The sequence below is a fragment of the Heterodontus francisci genome, chromosome 24 (genome assembly GCF_036365525.1).
Source record: "Heterodontus francisci isolate sHetFra1 chromosome 24, sHetFra1.hap1, whole genome shotgun sequence".
NCBI classification, from domain to species: Eukaryota; Metazoa; Chordata; class Chondrichthyes; order Heterodontiformes; family Heterodontidae; genus Heterodontus; species Heterodontus francisci.
Window position 1 is genome coordinate 16,332,800 of NC_090394.1, and position 12,255 is coordinate 16,345,054.

Sequence of the window (12,255 nt, forward strand, 5' to 3'; positions counted from 1 at the left end):
AGATGAGATGAGACAAGGGCAAAGTCAGATGATGTTATGGAAGTGGAATTAGGCGGTCTTAGTGATGGCGTGTATATGTGGTCGGAAGCTCATCTCGTGGTCAAATACACCAATGTTGCAAACAATTTGATTCACCCCAAAATAGTTGCCAGGGAGAGGGAGGAGACGGTAGCTAGGGAATGGAGTTTATAGCAGGGACAAAACAGAAAATGGCTTTGGTCTTCCCCATGTTTCATTGGAGGAAATTTCTGCTCATTCACTACTAGATGTCGGATAAGCAGTCTGATGAGTTTGAGACAGTGGAGAAGTCGGGAGAGGTGATGGTGGGGTAGAGATGGGTGTTGTCAGCGTACATGCGGAAACTAACACTGTGCTTTTGGATGATATCACTGAGGGGCAGCATGTAGATGAGAAATAGAAGGGGGCCAAAGATAGATCCTTGGGAGACACCAGAGGTAAGAGTGTGAGGGGGTGTGAGCGGGGGGTGGTGGGAAAGAGAAGCCATTGATGGTGATTCTCTGCCTGCAATTAGATGGATAAAAATGGAACCAGGTGAGTGCAGTCCCTCCAGCTGGACAACAGTGGAGAGGTGTTGGAGGAGGATAGTGTGGTCAACCCGTGTCAAAGGCTGCAAACAGGTCGAGAAGGGATAGTTTGCCATTACATTTTAACATGTTTTTTTTTTAAGAGTGAGCTCAATTGCCAGGGCCAAGAATTAGATGTAAATAAAGTTAGATTTTACCAATTTGTATTCCTGATGTTCAAATTCCAAATATGTGAAGCCAGTAGCTGAAGCTTGGTGCCAGGAGTGCCAATTCGTAAAGTCTACTCTATAATATTCTCTTGCCCACCATTTACATTTCCAAATTTTTGATTAAAAGAATAAAACTTTCTGTAAATTTAAGTTCCAAGTAAGTTTTAATTACTTATATTTCCAACTTCTTGTCCTTGTTGCAGAGGGCACAATGCAGCTGAAAAACATAACCCAAATTAAAATTAAAATTATTTGAAAGAATGTTATTAAACACAGTTCCTCTTAAAAGGAGTTCCACTCTTAGAGGAACAGTAGCATAGTGCTACTGGACTAGAAATCCAGAGGCCTGGACTAATGCTTGGGAGACATGAACTCAAATCCCACCACTGCAGCTGGGGGAATTTAAATTCAATTAATGAATAAATTTGGAATAAAAAATGAGTATCAGTAATAAAGAACATGAAACTTATGGATTGTTTTTAAAAACCCATCTGGTTCAGGGAAGGAAATCTGCTGTCCTTACCCGATCTGGACTATATGTGAATCCAGACCCACAGCAATGTGGTTGACTCTTAATTGCCCTCTGAAATGGCCTAGCAAGCCACTCAGTTGTATCAAACTGTTACAGAAAAGTAGAAGAATAAATAAATCTGCACGGACCACCTGAAACCAACCTAGGCACTGGAAATGACAAAGGCACTCCTTGCCCGGGCGACCCTGCAAAGTCCTCCTCACTAACATCCGGGGACTTGTGCCATACTGGGAGAGAGATGACCCACAGACAAATCAAGCAACAGCCTGACATAGTCATACTCACTGAATCATACCTTACAGCCAGTGTCCCAGATTCTTCCATCACCATCCCTGGGTATGTCCTGTCCCACTTGCAGGACAGACCCAGCAGAGGTATACAGTTAGGAGGGAGTGGCCCTGGGAGTCCTCAACATTGACCCCATGAAGTCTCTGGAATTAGATCAAACATGGGCAAGTAAACCACCTGCTGATGGCCACCTACCGCCACCCCCCCCCCCCCCCACCCCCTTCAGCTGATGAATCAGTGCTCCTCCAGATTGAACACCACTTGGAAGAAGTGCTGAGGATGGCAAGGGCACAGAATGTTATCTGGGTGGGGGACTTCAATGTCCATCATCAAGAGTGCTCGGTAGCACCACTACTGACCGAGCTGGCTGAGTCCTGAAGGACATAGCTGCTAGACTGGGTCTGCGGCAGGTGGTGAGGGAACTAACAAGAAGCAAAAACCTACTTGACCTTATCCTCACCAATCTACCAGTCGCAGATGTCTATGACAGTATTGGTAGGAGTGACCACCGCACAGTCCTTGTAAAGACAAAGTATCTTTTCTTTGCTCTGTTGCAGTCCAGCAGCTGTTCATATTGACCGGTTGCTGATGGGAAAGTTTGGGTAGAAGACTGTAACCAAGGAATCGAGGAAGTTTGGTTTTAGTAGGGTTGGGGCTCGGAGTACGGCAGCAAGGTGGGAAGGAGAGGAAGAATCAGCTGATCACGGAGAGGGAGAAAGATCACAGCAGAAGGTTTGCTTGAGAGATTGGGGGTAACGCACTCCTGGCCCACAAGCGGTGCTGGAATAGCATTTGCCCCTGCTGGATCTGCCAACTCCCATCTTACTTTAGCTGCCAGGTTTACCCCAAGTCCTGTGAAACCTGACCCGCTGCCATTAAATCAAATGCTTCCCAAAATTTGAGGAATGGAGCCCGATTTAAATTTTATAATCACTGGCCTGTCTCTCCTTGCTCAGGAGGCCCCAAACCCATTGCACATTGCAGCAGATTGGAGTTTTCATATTTACCAATTTAAAGCCCCTCCATCTTCTCCCACCAATGTGAGGGGGTGGGGCTAACATTCCCTCAATGTCTCCAGTCAGATGGTCTCTCCCATTGACAAGCCCATCACCAACCACATTCATGTCTTCGTCGCCACTTTTTCCCCCAATCCTGGTCCAAACCCACTTACTTCTGTGTCTATCCTTGAGTCCTTCTCTAAATATATAGACCGGGCTCCAAAGACATCAATGGGACCCAACAGCAATTTTAACTGTGTGCATGAGCAAGGAAACAGTTTTAATCGGGGCTAGATGAGGCCTAAAAACCTAAATCTTTCTACTTTTGCTTAACTTTTCTCTTGCAGCTGCAGAACTCACCCCTGACCCAGAGGAAAGTTAGGCACCCCGTGCCCCTGTTCTCTGCCCCGATCAACTTACCAGACTTCTGGGGACCATTTCTTTGGTCCTAAGTGGTGGCCTCCCTCTGCCTGACAACCCTCACCTACCTCCTGCTGGATGACAGTGGGAGGTTGATCAAACCATGGAAACGAGACTTGGGAGTTAAAAGCTCCCAGGCCTCATGCTGCCATGGCCAGGATGACTTGTCACTCGCCTTGGCCCCCACATGCCTGATTCCTGAAGAGTTAAAATTCTGGTTGTCAGTGAGAAATATTTCCAGGTCAGATCTGTTTTTGTTCTTTCATGGGATGTGGGCACTGCTGGCAAGGCCAGCATTTGTTGCCCATCCCTAATTGCCCTTGAACTGAGTGGCTTGCTGGGCCATTTCAGAGGGCAGTTAAGAGTCAACCACATTGCTGTGGGTCTGGAATCACATATAGGCCAGACCAGGGACAGCAGATTTCCTTCCCTAAAGGACAATAGTGAACCAGATGTTTTTTTTTTACAACAATCAACAATGGTTTCATGGTCACCATTAGCTTTTTAATTCCAGATTTATTAATTGAATTCAAATTTCACCATCTACCATGGTAGGATTTGAACCCATGTCCCCAGAGCATTAGCCTAGGCCTCGGGTTTACTAGTCCAGTGATATTACCACTCTGCCACCACCTCCCCATTACATGCAGAGTAAAGCTCTCTCTACTTTATCCCAATAACTTAGTTTAAGTCTCACCCCCAGAAGACTGAAATTGCCGATTTTGACCTCAACTGGTATCCGAATTAGACGCAGTATTGTGCTATGACCATGGCCACTGAACCCAAACATACTTCACATTGGATCTGCACAGCCAGTTCAGGAGATAGCTATCAGTTTGGCCAGATTGAAGCCTGAGCTCTTGGGCTGAAAGTCTAGTCTACTCTGCTATCCAGTCGCCTGCATAAAATACTCCTTTACATTCATTAAAAATGACACACCTAGGCATCGACACACATTTGAAATTTCTTGTGGCAAAGGCCTCAGTTGTGTAAGACATGGCTCAACAGCACGAGGTGGCATACCTGAAAAATTGAAATCAAAAATAAATAAAATTACATAAAGTCCTCGATAATATACACATAGCCTAGAAATCCCCATTGATGATATTGCAGGACATCCTGTTGGCCTCCAATTTAAGAGACATTAGTCTATTTAAATAACAAGTTAAAATGTCACACAAATACAAACTATTACTGTTATATTGTCCAGTTTATAATATCCAGTCTTAGATTACTTAGATATACAAATAACACTGTAGCCAACTTATCATATTCAATTTACCAGATAAAGTGTGGACAGAATAGTAACAACTGCTTACTAATTGAGGAGTGCTCCTGAAACAAGCTTTAGGCCCATCTTTAATATATGCAAGGGACCTGATGCTTGTTTTAGGCAGCTGCCAAGGACAATCAAACAAGGGATTCAACATATTTCAGGCATCATTGGGGCCCAGGACAGCGCCCTGCAGAACCGATCATTTCCCTGGCATTTTACACCCAAAAAATTAGAAAAAAGCCCCAATTTCCCAGCCCCTCCCTTTTAGCTGTGTTAGTAGGAAAACTCTTTAATACTCAAATGCGGACTGTTTATCATGTAGAATCAAGAATCTTTTGGCACTGACCTATTACACCTGCGGCCCTCCATCCCTGGAACCATTCTGTAAATCTTCACTGCACCCTCACATCCTTCCTGAAGTGTGGTGACCAGAACTGGACGCAATACTCCAGTTGGGGCCTAACCAGTGCTTTATAAAGATTCAGCATAACTTTCCTGCAATGTAATAATGACCAGATAATCTGTTTTTGTAATGTTGATTGGTTTGGACACTGGGGATAACTCCCTTGCTCTTCTTTAAAATAGCACCAAGGGATCTTTTATGTCCAGTTGAGAAGGCAAATGGGGCCTCGGTCAGAAAGATGGCACCTCTGACAGTGCAGCACTCCCTCAGTACTGGAATGCCAGCCTTGATTTTTGTACTCAGGTCTCTGGAGTGGGACTTGAATACACAATCTTCTAAATCAGAGGCGAAAGTGTTATCCACTGAGCAACCAGTAACCCTTGCCTAAACATGGCCAATTCAATTCCATATATTTAGGGAACAGCATCTCATCTATCGATTAGGCACACTACAGCATGCCGGACTGAACATTGAGTTCAATAATTTCAGAGCATGACAGCCCATTTTACTTTCATTTTTAGTTATTTTTTCTTTTTTCATTTTTACAATCCTTTTTTTTGCATTTATTTCATTTCATCTTAGTTTGTTCAGTTTGCTTACCCACTGTTTTTTTTCAGGTTTGCACTTGCTGCTGTTCAATATTCAGTCCGTTAACACCTAATCTGTACTGATGCTTTGTCTTTCAACACATCATTAACATATTGTTTGCCTTTGCTCCATGACCTTTTGGTCAGCTATGTGGCCTTGTCCAATCTACACTTTCTCTTTTGTTATCTCTTGCCCCACCCCCACCTCACTTGCTTATTAACCTGTGACTTTCTAATATTTGTCAGTTCCGAAGAAGGGTCACTGACCCGAAACGTTAACTCTGCTTCTCTTTTCACAGATGCTGCCAGATCTGCTGAGTGGTTCCAGCATTTCTTGCTTTTATTCCATATATTTAGGGTTCTGGCTTAGGAAACCTTCTGAAGGAAAAGGACTTGAATCTATATAGTGCCTCTTAAAAAAATCTCAAAATGCATGTCACATATAATGAATTGAAATATAGCAACTCTTATGTAGGCAGTGTTACAAAAGCGCTTCTGTGTTTTGTTAAATATATTTTTTGGGGAATCATTTTTGAAAGATTGAAGAAATGTTAAACTTTGGGGTTTTCAAAGGTCACTTGACTTTGAAAAACAGTCCCTGGAAATGCTTTTTTAAAAGGGGTACCTGAAAAGTCTTGAGGAAAACAAGCCTTTCCGGGAAACCACCTGACTTCCAGCAACAACAACAAGCCTTTCGGCGAAACCACCTGACTTCCAGTTCAATAAATAACAGAGAACTTTGGACAGCTGGAGAAGTTATTTACGAAGAAGTGGCAGGTCAAGATTGATGGAGGTCAAAAGGTTGACCATCTGTTTCCAGTTTTGCTTTTGAATTGTTTTGAGTTAGGATTGAACTGTATAAAAAGGGAGAGAACTTCCAAGTAGAGAAGAGAATTCCCAAGGAAGAAGAGAAGACCACAACGCAGCTCAGCTTTCCAGCACCTTTCTAAAAGACCGTGAGAAGTCCACTGTGCCAACTTATCCTGTCTCATGTCTTTGAAGAAAAGCCTGCTAAATTAATTCTCAACGCCGCCTGAAAAGAATTGTTCTAAAAGATCCCAGTGACCCGTCCACATGAGGAAAGGTTGGACAGACTGGGCTTATTTTCACTGGAGTTTAGAAGAGTGAGGAGAGACTTGATTGAAGTTTATAAGATCCTGAAAGGTCTTGACAAGGTGGATGTGGAGAGGATGTTCCTCTTGTTGGTGAGTCCAGAACTAGGGGGAACTATTTTAAAATTAGGGGACCCCCTTTTAGGACAGAGATGAGGAGAAATGTTTTCTCTCAGAGGGTTGTGCGACTTTGGAACTCGCTGCCTTAGAAGGTGGTGGAGGCGAGGACATTAAATATTTTTAAGGTAGAGATAGCTAGATTCTTGTTAGGCAAGGGAATCAAGGGGTATTGGGGGTAGATGAGAGTATGGAATTTGAAACACAAACAGATCAGCCATGATCTTATTGAATGGCGGAGCAGGCTCGAGGGGCCGAATGGCCTACTTCAGCTCCCAATTCGTATGTTAGTATGTATTCAGAGGCCAGACTGTATGTCAGTTTTAGAACACAACATATCTCATCTGCTGTTTCTTTAAGAATGAGTAAGTATTCAGCCCAAGTGTTTTTTTGTCTGTAATAGAGCTCGAGAAATAAAAATCCCTTTATTTTTCTAGTTAACCAGTGTATGTGTGTGTGTGTGAGTATGTGGGGCTAAGGTAAAAAGGGAACTTTAATATTTCAGTCTGTGTGTTTCTGCTTTACTTCATTACTGGTTAAGCCTTGTTTTATAATAAACTGATTATCTTGTTGTTTATTAAAGAAGCCTGGTTGGTGTGTTTTATTCTGGGATAAAAATAGAGTCTATGATTGATTGTATCGGTAAATGGGAAAAATTTTTAATATATGTTGTGACCCGTGGAGAAGTGGAACTAGAATAAACAGTGCACTCCTCCCGCCTCGATCGTAACAGCAGTTACAACAGTAATTTTGAACAGATTCTCCAAACAATGAGATGAATGGCGAGTAGGAACTGTTTCAATGAATTTGGGTTCATCGAACTAAAAAATTGGTCTGAATTTTCCCAGTCCCACAGCGAAGGGTTTGGAGGCGGGACCATGAGCAAAATTAGAGAATCTTGCGTCGGGCAGCTTCCCAGTGTGATCCTGCCTCGGAGCGATCTTGCCAGAGCTCGGGTCTGACTGGTATCGGCTACCAGCCTGGCAGTGGCTGATAGCTAATTAGATTCAATTAAGTCCTCACTTGGGGAAATTCAGTGACACTGTTGGGCCCTCCACTGAGGCCGAAGCCTGGCCACTGACATCTCCTTTAAATCCCCACTTCTTGGAGCCACGCAGAACAGTGGGTTACAGCTGCAGCTGCAGGCCACCCTGTGGAGGGGTTTCCCTTCCACAATGTTGCTGACAGCTGCGGCAAGACTTATTTTTTTTACAATTTTATAATTCTTCAGAGGATGCCCCCATCTTGAGATGCCCTCACTTTCTCCTACCTACACTGGCATTACCCCCCTCTCCAGGTGGGGCTGCTGGCTGAACATCACTGCAATCCCACTTACTGGACTGCTGGTTCCCTGGTCCTGCCCACTGCCCTTTACTGGATGAGACTCCGGAGGGTGCTTCTTAATCGGCCGCTTCCGGGAAGATTGCGACCAACATCAGGCCAAAGCCACTTCCGGGTTCTTGACCTGCAATGGAGCCAGACACTGGGATCGTGACCAACCAGGAAAATTCAGCTTGTTAACTCTTGTTTCTATCTCCACAGCTGCTACCAGATCTACTTAGTATTTACAGCATCTTCTGTTCTTATTTAATGAACTGTTTTAATTATTTATTTTTTATTTGTTTATAGGACATGAGCATCACTTGCAAGGCCAGCATTTGTTCCCCATCCCTAATCGCCTTTGAAGAGGTGGTGGTGAGCTGCCTTCTTGAACCACTGCAGTCCTTGGAGTGTAGGTACACCCACAGTGCTGTTAGGAAGGGAGTTCCAGGACTTTGACCCAGTGACAGTGAAGGAATGGTGATATAGTTTCAAGTCAGGATGGTGTGTGGCTTGGAGGTGAACTTGCAGGTGATGGTGTTCCCATGCATCTGCTGCTTTGTCCGTCTAGGCGTCGGAGGTCACAGGTTTGGAAGGTGCTGTCGAAGGAGGCTTGGTGAGTTGCTGCAGTGCATCTTGTATATGGTACACACCACTGCCACTGTGCGTCAGTGGTGGAGGAAGTGAATGTTTAAGGTGGTGGATGGGATGCCGATCAAGTGGGCTACTTTGTCCTGGATGGTGTCGAGCTTTTTGAGTGTTGGAGCTGCACCCATCCAGGCAAGTGGAGAGTATTCCAACACACTCCTCACTTGTAGATGGTGGACAGGCACTGGGGAGACAGGAGGGGAGTTACTTGCCACAGAATTCCCAGCCTCTGACCTGTTCTCGTCGTCACAGCATATATGGCTGGTCCAGTTAAGTTTCTGCTCAATGGTGACCCCTAAGATACTGATGGTGGTGGATTCAGCAATAGTAATGCCATTTAATGTCAAGGAGAGATGGTAAGATTCTCTCTTGTTGGAGATGGTCACTGCCTGGCACTTGTGTGGCGCGAATGTTACTTTCCACTTATCAACCCAAGTCTGAATGTTGTCCAGGTCTTGCTGCATACATGCATGGACTGCTTCAGTATCTGAGGAGTCTTGAATGGTACTGAACACTCTGCAATCATCAGCAAACATCCTCACATCTGACCTTATGATGGAGGATAGATTATTAATGAAGCAGCTGAAGATGGTTGGGCCTAGGACACTACCCTGAGGAACTCCTGCAGCAACATCTTGAGGCTGAGATGATTGGCCTCCAACAACCACAACCATCTTCCTTTGTGGTACTCGAACCAGTGCGGAGTTTTCCCCAATTCTCTACGAACTTCAATTTTGCAAGGACTCCTGGATGCCATATTCAGTCAAATGCTGCCTTGATGTCCAGGGAAGTCACTCTCAACTTGCCTCGATGGAGGAATGTTGATAGACGTGAACTCCCTGCTCTTCTTCAAGTAATGCCATTGGTCCGTTAACATTCACCTGAATCATCAGAACAGGAAGACAGTTACAGTTTATTGTTTCATCTGAAGTATGGCATCAAATGTCCCTCTAAACTGCATGGGTGCACGGCCTGACAGCAATCTAGAATGTGCCATGCAAAAAACGTGTAATATTCCTTTTAAAATGCACGCATGCATGGCCGAGTGTCAATTGTAAAGGGACCGCGCAGTGCAATAAGCCGGCCACACAAAGCAAACAAAGTTAGAGGGAACATTGATGCCACCTCCAAAATTTAAGTATTTCTTCAGATTAACATTAATTAATATGGTGCTCAAGTTTTGGAGTGGAACATGAACCCAGTTCAGACAGAGGGCTGGATTTTAATGTGCAGATGGCTGGGAATGGCAGGGTGGGAATGATAGGGAAACTCGGAAATATGAAATAACACGGCCAATTCATTGCATTTTAATTTTGTGTCTTCTGTCCGATCAGCATTAGCAGCATATTTGGACTTGCAAGATGCAATCTCAAATGCATAATTTAAAGAGACAATCCGAGCATGCAAGCAGTTGAAGTTGGGAAGAAGAGAGGAGGAAGGTCAGAAATGGAAGCGAGGCGGTCAAAGGCTGCGGCCCGCTTCACAGATGCCTCCCTGGATGTGGTACTGGGGCTGTGAGGATCTGGAGAAGGCTGCAGGTTGCTGGTGGCAAAGGGGTCAGCAGCAGGATGGATAGTGCCATACTCCTGGATCCAATACAGGATGTGGTTTAATGACCTAAGCAGGGCAGGAAAGGTGAGTACAGTGGCACATTCACCTACATCCTAATGTGTCTATCACCCCTCCCCTCACTCTGCCTTCTCATGCTTACAGCAGTACAATCGCTCCTCACACCCACTTACCTCGCAGTTGCACCTATCCTTCTCTGTCTATGCACTTTCTCATCTATCCATCCAGCACTCCCACACCCTCATCCTCATGCAATTTCACATGCCTCCCTCAATCACCCTCAACAATTGCTCTCCATCCATTGGGTGAACACATTCCATCATAGATCTCTTCATTCCCTCCTTGCACAGAGAAACAGAGAGAGGTAGAGAACAGAAAGTGGCCCTCCAAACATCACACAAATAACACCTCCAGAGAAGGAGGTGGCGCTGGAGATCAATAGAGTCTGTCAAAGATGGGGGTCTGCCAGCTACCTGGTGACAGAATTAAATATCAGACAGCCTCATGGCATCCAACACTCATTCATGCTGACTTGATGTCAACAGTGAGTGAAATATGATCGTATTCATAATGATAACGTCAAGCATTCTTCCCTGGTAGTACTCACTCTTATCTTTTATCCCCCACAGGACTTTCGCGCATCTAGCAGCAGTTGGTGGAGGTTGCTGTTGCTGCCTCCTCAATTCCACTTAGGGTGCACCGCCACAGGACTCATACAGACCATGGTCCAGCTCAGGTACTCACACTTTTGTGGGACCTGTAAGAGAGATAATTGGGTTTTCACCTGGCAACTGACACTTCACAAGTGAGCAAGAGCAGATGGCAGAGGCAGGGACAGCAATGGAGAGTCGGAAGGCAGCCCTCTCCAAGCTCTGCTCAGCTGGACACAGATGCTGTATCGCGGGGCTGTTAATGAAGCAAGAATCCTTGAGCGGCAGCAGAGAATGACAGAATGTGCAATGTTACGAGAAGCTTTCCAAACACACTGACCATGATTGCAGAGGAGTCTCCTTCATGAGTGAGATGCTGTTGCAGGCCTTTGCGATAATGTCTTCTTCCGTGGATAGAGTGGCCAACTGCATGGAGCATCAAATGTGGCAACTGATCAAGTGCAGGCAGGCCTGTAACAAGGCTTGGAGATTCTGAATGCCATCTTAAATAGGATGAATGATACCCCAGCCTTGGCCTTACAGAGCCTCACTGATCTGCAGTAAAGTGTTGCCCTGCACAATGGTAGTAGTGAAGTGTGACTGGGCCATGACAGGGGTGATGGTGAAAGGGGGATGAAGTGGGGACTCTGCTCAAAACATTTCCACTTCTCACCCCCTGAGTCAGTACCCAGCATATTGCTTTGTGTCCCAATGTTAAGTCTGCCCCTGTACAGGTGCAAGTGGAGCAGTCTTTGGTGGAGTCTACCTGGGCTTCAGATCCCAGAGAGCTGCAGCCAACAGCATCAGAGCAGGGAATGTGAGCAGCCTGTCTCTACCACTGCTCAACCTACAGAGGTTCATCATGTAGAAGAATCAGGAAAAGGAAGAGTAACATTTGTAGTTACACATAGATACAGAGTCATTACGGCACAGAAAGAGGCCTTTCGGCCTATCGTGTCCATGTCAGCTCTCTGTAAAACACAGGAACATAGGAAATAGGAGCAGAAGCAGGCCATTCGGCCTCTCAAGCCGGCACTGCCATACAACTAGATCATAGCTGATCTTCTACCTCAACAACATTTTCCTGCATTATCTCCCTATCTTTTGATGCTTTTAATATCTAGAAATCTATTAATCTCTGTCTTGAACATACTCACTGACTGAGCCTCCACCGCCCTCTGGGGTACAGAATTCCAAAGATTCACCACCCTCTGAGTGAAGAAATTCTTCTTCATCTCAGTCCCAAATGGCCTACCCCTTATTCTGAGACTATGTCCCCTGGTTCTAGAACCCTCCACCCCACCCCCCAGCCAGGGGAAACATCCTTGCAATCCAGTTAGTCCCATTCCCCGCTCTATCCCCATAGCCCTACAATTTTATTTCCCTCAAGTGCCCATCTAATTTTCTTCTGAAATCCATCATTGCCTCTGTTTCCTTCACCCTCATAGGTAGTGAGTTCCAGGTCATTACCACTTGCTGCATAAAAAAAGTACTTCCTCACATCCCCCCAACTCTGCATCTCTTGGCCAAAACCTTAAATCTGTGTCCCCTAGTCCTTGTATCATCAGCTAAAGGGAACAG

The 12,255-nt window shown here is 45.1% G+C and overlaps 1 protein-coding gene across 3 annotated transcripts in view; it reads right to left on the reverse strand.

Annotated features, from left to right (window-relative positions):
* The window catches only part of LOC137383216 (glutamine-rich protein 2-like), a 190,684-nt gene that overhangs the window by 13,468 nt on the left and 164,961 nt on the right, over window positions 1-12,255 (reverse strand). For all 3 annotated transcript variants that reach the window (XM_068055707.1, XM_068055706.1, XM_068055708.1), the window contains exons 17-18: window positions 3,932-4,015; window positions 927-971 (exon numbers count right to left, since the gene is read on the reverse strand). In XM_068055707.1, coding sequence (XP_067911808.1) covers window positions 927-971; window positions 3,932-4,015 — 129 coding nt within the window. The remainder of the gene's footprint in view (window positions 1-926; window positions 972-3,931; window positions 4,016-12,255) is intronic.